Source organism: Fusarium coffeatum (genome assembly GCF_003316985.1).
Source record: "Fusarium coffeatum strain FIESC_28 chromosome Unknown BRIP53273_contig_411, whole genome shotgun sequence".
NCBI classification, from domain to species: Eukaryota; Fungi; Ascomycota; class Sordariomycetes; order Hypocreales; family Nectriaceae; genus Fusarium; species Fusarium coffeatum.
The window spans coordinates 22,002-29,105 of record NW_022158200.1 but is presented as its reverse complement, the minus strand read 5'-3'; the positions used below and the strand labels follow the sequence as shown (position 1 = coordinate 29,105).

General features: G+C 49.7%; 3 protein-coding genes across 3 annotated transcripts; 1 reads left to right on the top strand and 2 right to left on the bottom strand.

Moving 5' to 3' along the window:
• Positions 1-549: 549 nt before the first annotated feature.
• On the top strand, positions 550-2,646 carry FIESC28_11458 (uncharacterized protein; the record flags this gene model as incomplete). The annotated part of the gene is made up of 2 exons (XM_031165581.1): positions 550-1,580; positions 1,656-2,646. The coding sequence occupies 2 exons, from the start codon at positions 550-552 to the stop codon at positions 2,644-2,646; spliced, it is 2,022 nt and encodes a 673-aa protein (XP_031010351.1).
• Positions 2,647-3,444: 798 nt separating this feature from the next.
• On the bottom strand, positions 3,445-4,270 carry FIESC28_11457 (uncharacterized protein; the record flags this gene model as incomplete). The annotated part of the gene is made up of 4 exons (XM_031165580.1): positions 3,445-3,950; positions 4,018-4,034; positions 4,091-4,130; positions 4,201-4,270. The coding sequence occupies 4 exons, from the start codon at positions 4,268-4,270 to the stop codon at positions 3,445-3,447; spliced, it is 633 nt and encodes a 210-aa protein (XP_031010350.1).
• Positions 4,271-5,012: 742 nt separating this feature from the next.
• FIESC28_11456 (uncharacterized protein) lies at positions 5,013-6,914 on the bottom strand (the record flags this gene model as incomplete). Its single annotated transcript, XM_031165579.1, has 3 exons — positions 5,013-6,121; positions 6,168-6,333; positions 6,381-6,914. The coding sequence occupies 3 exons, from the start codon at positions 6,912-6,914 to the stop codon at positions 5,013-5,015; spliced, it is 1,809 nt and encodes a 602-aa protein (XP_031010349.1).
• Between the last annotated feature and the right edge of the window lie 190 nt (positions 6,915-7,104).

Genomic DNA, 7,104 nt, shown 5'->3' with positions numbered 1-7,104 from the left:
CAAGGCTTTTGATAGGCTATAAACAGACGTCAAACTAATGGATGATTTCGTGATGAATGGATGGATGGATGGATGCTATTCATTGATAAGACAACCCATATCCAAGTAAACGTATGAAAGCTGATGATCGCCATTCCATGAGCTGTTGATTCCCCACGACTCAAGTTCACGTTACCGTTACCATGGCGATTCGTGATAGACTAAAATGATCCTTCTGGGAAGGATATCCCCTACTTTACTAAGAATCATCAAAAACATAAGTACACCCATCTTTCAGCAATAACGCGATTGTTGATACAGTATAATCAATTATGCGGACAATTGTTTACTTTGCTTATCTACCCTAGACCGTCCACTCTCCGAGTCCCGGCCGATTCTCCAATCACCCCTCCCCCGCCCCCGCCATACTATCTCAGCTTCGAATTTTGACCTTCAAAGGCGTTATCGCAGCTCTGTGACTCACAAAAATTCTACCATTCGCAACACAAAATCCCCTTGCTGCCCATAAGTGTCCATTCATACAGTGACTGCGACTCTAAATCGCCTATAATGGCTTCCAAAACACCAATCCTCCCCGAAGAGGGCAAGCGCAACATCCTCGTCACCTCCGCCCTTCCCTACGTCAACAACATCCCGCATCTGGGCAACATCATCGGCAGTGTTCTGTCTGCTGACGTGTTTGCCCGCTACTGCAAAGCTCGAGGTCACAACACTATCTACATCTGTGGTTCCGACGAGTACGGTACCGCTACCGAGACAAAGGCCCTTGAAGAGGGTCTTTCGCCCGCCGACCTTTGCGCCAAGTACCACGCCCTTCACAAGGGAGTCTACGACTGGTTCCGTATCGACTTTGACATCTTCGGCCGAACACCCACTCAACAACAGACACAGATTGTGCAGCAGATATTCAAGGAGCTCTGGAAGAACGGCTATATTGAGGAGCGTGAAACTACTCAGCCATTCTGTACACATGCTAACCACGGCAAATTCCTCGCGGACCGTTTCGTTGAGGGAGAGTGCAGCATCTGCCACGACCTTGGTGCTCGTGGCGATCAATGCGATGCTTGCGGCGGACTTCTTGATCCTTTTGAGCCTGAGCGTGAGCCTAGTGCTTCAGAGGACGATCATGTCGAGGCCAAGGCCACTGGTTTCCTCATCAACCCCCGTTGTAAGGTCGACGGCGCTACCCCTGAGAAGCGAAAGACCAAGCACCTTTTTCTCCGACTCGACGCCGTTAAGGATCTCCTCGTGCCCTGGTTCCACAAGAGTAGCAAGGAGGGAGACTGGAGCGCCAACTGTGTCTCTATCACCCAGTCATGGATCGATAAGGGTCTCCTGCCCCGTGGCATCACCCGAGATCTTAAGTGGGGAGTTCCTATTCCTCAGGACCTCGAGGGTTTGAGTAACGAGGAGTACGCCGAGAAGGTCTTTTATGTCTGGTTCGATGCTTGCATTGGATACGTTTCCATTACCAAGAACCTGGTGGACGGTGACAATTTGGACGGAACAAACTGGGAGAAGTGGTGGAAGAACCCAGAGAACGTCAAGCTCTATCAGTTCATGGGCAAGGACAACGTTCCGTAAGTGAGATCGAGCGCGAGTAGCTTTGGTGGGCCCAAGCAATGGTTTGAGACGTAACTGACACATCTCGCTAGATTCCACACCATCATCTTTCCTGCTTCCCAGCTCGGAACAGGAGAGAACTGGACCAAGGTTCACAAGATGTCAACAACCGAATATCTCAACTACGAAGGCGGCAAGTTCAGCAAGTCGCGCGGCGTCGGTGTTTTCGGTAACACTGCCAAGGAAACTGGCGTTGATCCCGATGTTTGGCGATACTATCTTCTGTCAAGACGACCCGAAACTGCCGACTCTGAATTCAAGTGGCAGGAGTTCATTGACTGCAACAACAACGACCTTCTCAAGAACCTTGGTAACTTGAATCAGCGAATCCTCAAGTTCGCACAGGCCAAGATGGATGGTATTGTGCCAGACTACACCAAGTATACAGACGAACGCCTAGAAGAGCACAAGAAGGAGGTCAACGAGGCCCTCAAGACCTTCATCTCCCAGTTCGATGCCATCAAACTTCGTGCTGGTCTTGCCTCTGTTATGCACATCTCGGCCCTTGGCAACAAGCTTTTGCAAGATAGCAAGCTGAACAACCAGCTTCTGGTCGACGAGCCCGACCGCTGCGCTGCTGTCATCGGTCTTGGTATCAACCACTTACAATTGCTGGCTAGCATTGTGTACCCATACATGCCTTCGACTTCTGAGGCAATCCTTGAGCAGATTGGCAGCCCTGGCCTTGTATCGATTCCCGAGACGTGGTCTGGCGATCTGATCAAGCCTGGCCAAAAGATTGGCGAGCCCAAGCTCCTCTTCACACAGATTCCTGCATCCAAGCTCGATGAATGGCGGGAGGCCTTCGGGGGTGAGGAGATCCGAAAACAAAAGGCGCTCGAGGCCGAAAAGGCCGCGGCTAAGAAGGCTGCCAAGGAGAAGAAGAAGCAGCAGAAACTCGCCCTCCGTCAAGCTGAGAAGGCCGGCGAGGCTGCAACTGAACAAAAGTCTACCGAGGAGAAGAAACCTGTCGAGGCTACTGCTGTTGATCTGCTTCCCGACAACAAGCCCTCTGAGACATAGGTATTCAAGCTCGGCCGAAGTTGGAGTCGATGTTGTTGTTGAAAAGGAAACCGGGTTATTGGTCTTGAATGATGCATGAGGCGTGAAACAAAAACGAGCAATGGCCTGTCTAGATTCTGTTACAGGACTGCTGGAATGTAGAGTAGATGCTCAATTCAAGTTATGAGGAATGATTGAATGAGCCGAACGCTTCAGACGCTATTTTATCGTGCCTTAACTGAACCACAGTTCGTGTTTGCCATCGTTTTAGGTTGTCACTGACTGATCAATACTCGCTCCTCGACTTTCATGACTACGGTATACCTTGTGCGCGTCCTTAGCGAGCTGACTTACAATTACTACACTTCTGGTTGTCACACCATGCAATCACATATGGAGAGAGGGAAAATGTAGTCATGCTAGGAGAAGGCCATGAAAGGCATCGAGTTGATATTCGATATGAGTTGCTCGCATCTTGCCTCACATCTGAATGTTGAGTCTGGTATTGGTATATATATGATCAAATGTACCTTATGCCCACCGATTGATTGATGTCGGTAACAGCATGGTATAGGTGTCTGTTTGTGTTCGGAAACTCCTTTAGCCTGTTGAGAGGCACCTGGCCTGTTGAAAGGCTCAGCTTTCCTGTGCCAACCTGGTGCACATTGCACAATAGTGCATAGAATCAGGTTGTCATGCAACCTTCACTCCGCTTGCCTTTTTAGACGCGAACAGTGAGGCTCTACCTCCGTATTATCTCGCCCTCGCCACTCGTGTAGTCTTTTCAATTGCAAGAGTAGCGACGCATAGCTAGGGGGCTTAATTGGACTTCTTACCCGCAGCACGCTCACGCTCACGCTTGGCGTAAATCTCAGAAGTAAAGGGATCTTCGTAACGTAGGGCAAGCTTGTAGACAATATGAACCCACATGGTGAGTAGGACACCGGCGGGTTTGCCATACCACATGGCGGTGGCAAGGAAGCTGCAGGTAGAGCCAGTGTACATGGGAGAACCGGTCACGTTGAAGGGAAAGCCAGTCACCATTTCGTCCATGAGAATACCAAAGTAGTCACCGAGGAAGGTACCAGTAATGCCAAGTCGCCAGGTTGAAGAGACGACCAGAACATTACCGACAATGAAGAGCGCGGCAGCGGCAGCTTGTATGAAGTCGCTCACAAGGGCGGGGTGTGTGGGCTGTTCGGAGATGGCATTCTTGTAGATCAAATCGCGAACCATACCGAGAGAGAATATGGTGAAGGCGAGGGCGTAGCAGGCAGCTTTGGAGTTCCCACCAAAGAGCTTTGTAAGGAGCTTATTGTGGTATTCTTTCAGCCGTTCAGTATTAGTCGACAATAGCGTATCATACGTGTTTACGTTACGAGCTCTGCATACCTTGACGGGCGACGATGCTTGGGAAAAACAAGTCAGTAATGATAGGTCGTCACTTTGGGACTGAGTAACTCACTTCCAGAAGAGTGGGTTAAAGGCAATAGAGGCAGCTGAGACTGGAACGAACGAATAGACCGGATTAGATTCGCTACTACTTACACAAAGGCAGAACCCAGGTCAACTTACTGTACAGACTCTGCTTGTCGTAGTTGACATAGTCGATGAAATCTTGCGGACCAAGAGCCATGATGCCCATGATGATGGCTGAGAGCAATAGGTAATAGAATAAAGTGAGGTAAGTAGACGTGATGATCACTGATGTAACAAGTTCACGTATAAGTCACTGACAACAGAGAGCTGGAAAGTGCAGACAACCAACTTTGTTTGTTGTTACAGTAAGATGGGGGAAATGGAAGAAAGAGAGGATTGAAAAGAGAATCTGAAGAAAGAGAGAGCCTAGGGAGCTAGGGTAGGTGCAGCAGGTGCTCTGCTGGCTTGTCCTGCTTGTCCTGTCACATGGAAGAGACTGGAAAGCGGAAGAGGAAAGGACCGGGGGTAGGTAACAGGTTACGGGTTAGGTACGGTACGGGACAGAGCAGCGTCATAATGGATAGCAGGTACTGTGCTGGAAATTAGTGGAGAATGTTCGGATCGAGAGAGCTTCAGAGGAACATCAACCGAAGACAACCACCCGATCCCGGGGGCCAGGCCGGCTTTCATTCACTCACACACAGAACAACATCCTTGCAACCAATCAAGTAAGGCAACCATTCTTCACCCAATTTCAACCGTCCAAGCTGGGAGAGAAGCCTCACTAGCCGACAACTGGGTCAAATCATCAGAATTATTAAAATGCTTTAATATTCATACCTATGTATGGATGCTGCAAAATCATGCGCTCTTATCGCGGATATTCTAAACGCCATCCTTGGAACGCCCAAACAATCAACCCCGACGAATCAGTCATTATCATCCCGTAACAGCAAAAGAACCCAGCGTTATTGGCGGCGGTTTCTCGTCTTCTTGCCTGTTGTCTGGACGTCCTCCTCTTCTTCGTCCTGCCCCTTCTTAAGATCTTCTGTTAAGCCCCATTCCTCCTTGTCGTACCAATCCTCGCCGTCCGACATGTCTCGGTTAGGCCCTGCATGAGCTTCTGCCTTGGACCAGTGGAGCACATCTTTTCGTAGCTGCTCAGCTTTGAGAAGCCCCAAGAACAACTTCTTTGCTCCCCGGCAGACCTCTTCTTGCTTTTGCACATACAGAGCTAGTAGCCGCCGGACATCTTCTGCTTCTTGATCTGGCAAACCAATATCCCTATCTGGCCTTGCACCTGCAGGTGCAAGGAACAAAGGATGAATGAAATCGTCTTCTTCGGATACCAGGGGTGCGTCTGGTACTATTGTCTCAGGTAGATCGGTTTGTTGATGCGTATCGCCGGCTGTAGGCTGTGTAGAGGCGTCGGCCACCCCAGCTCCGGGCTTGCCTTGCTTCTGTTCGTTCGAACTCTCGACGACACCGTTTGTTGTTTGATCATTGAGCTTTTGAGTAACATTGGCTGGTAAAGCTGGCGTCTGCTCGCCATTCTGAACATTCGAGTTCATGCCCACATTATTTTCAGCATCCATTTTCACATCGTCGATGGCATCTTCAAGATGAGAATCATCTGGGTCGGCCGTCCCCGCATCTGTCATGGTTATATCAGCATCCTCCGCCGCGTCGTTATCCATGGGTTCTCCTTCCACGCCCAAGGTGGCATCTGGTGCAATGTCTCCAACTCCAACCCCATTTTGCTGTTGACTAATATCGCCATTGGTGATTGCAGGAAGCGCTGATACTGCTTGAGATAGAGCCAATAGATGGCGTGCTATATGGTTATCTGTGTAAAGCTCGACATCTGCCGGTCGGACCATCATCTCGCATGGAACCCAAGTGTAGTCGCCGCACAGGGCTGTCAGGAGATGCCTGACTTTCCACAACGAACGATTTTCTTTGCGCATAATGTCACAGCTTTGATCAACGAGCCGAGTAAGTGTTTTTGACGTGAAGGGTTTCGAGAGGGTTGGATGTGTCGGTAAGGCGGTCGATGCGGTAAGTGGTGCAAGGATATCTACTTTCATTAGCTGTGTCATTGACTTTCAAAGAAATCGACATACTCTCTATTTGAATGTTGGCATATGGATTCAACTCCGCGGCCGAGGCCTCGGCTTCGTGTACGCGCTCCTCGTCCTCATCGTCGCTGTCTATCTCATATCCTTCCTCGTCGACTAAGGGAGGATTGCGACAAAGGATTGGTCGGCACACGCCGGCGTATTCGACATACTGGTGAGGTCAGTGATGGGTAAAGAGGGTTTGTCTACGTGACGAACCTCTTTATAGGAGCTCGGGCCATTATTCGGAACCAATTGCCCTTGACGGGCAAATCGTGCCTTCTTCTTGAGCTTATTTCCACGGTTGCTATAGCTCTCGATTTCGGAATCTGAGTCGGACTCTGTGGTTGGCACGGTCAGCTGGGGATTCTTCAGGCGCAAAAAAGCGCACAAAATTTGCGTACCATATGATTTCCTTTTAAAAGCCTTTTTCATGCCCGCTATTGTCTCAGCGAAGAGAACCTGCTGCGACGCCATGACAAGCAGTTGTTGGAATGAAAAGTCGACTCGGTCGGTATTGAGGGTGAAGCGACGGGGAGGCGCCAGGCCGTCTGGGCGCGTCGAGAACGAGCGGATGGCGCTAAAAGACTCAAGGTGATCGCTGGAAGGGAGGAAAGCTTCAATTCGAAACAAAAAGTCGTGTTGGTGCGGTACGCTTGATCGGAAGCAATTTTGATCGGTTGTGCTGGGACGACGAGGAGAAGCTGGAACAAGAAGCGAGGCTGCCCGCCTTCCCGTAGCCCATGACCACATTTCCGAGCGCGGTCTCTCCTGATTGGACAAAACACGGATGATACAATGACCGGTGCCGGATAAAGCACTTTCTGACCACGATAACAGATAAGATAAGGCATTGATAGATTAATACAGCTTTCAATTTATTGCTGGCAGTTTAATTGCAGTTGTATTACCACAATTCATACCTACCTACCTACATACATGT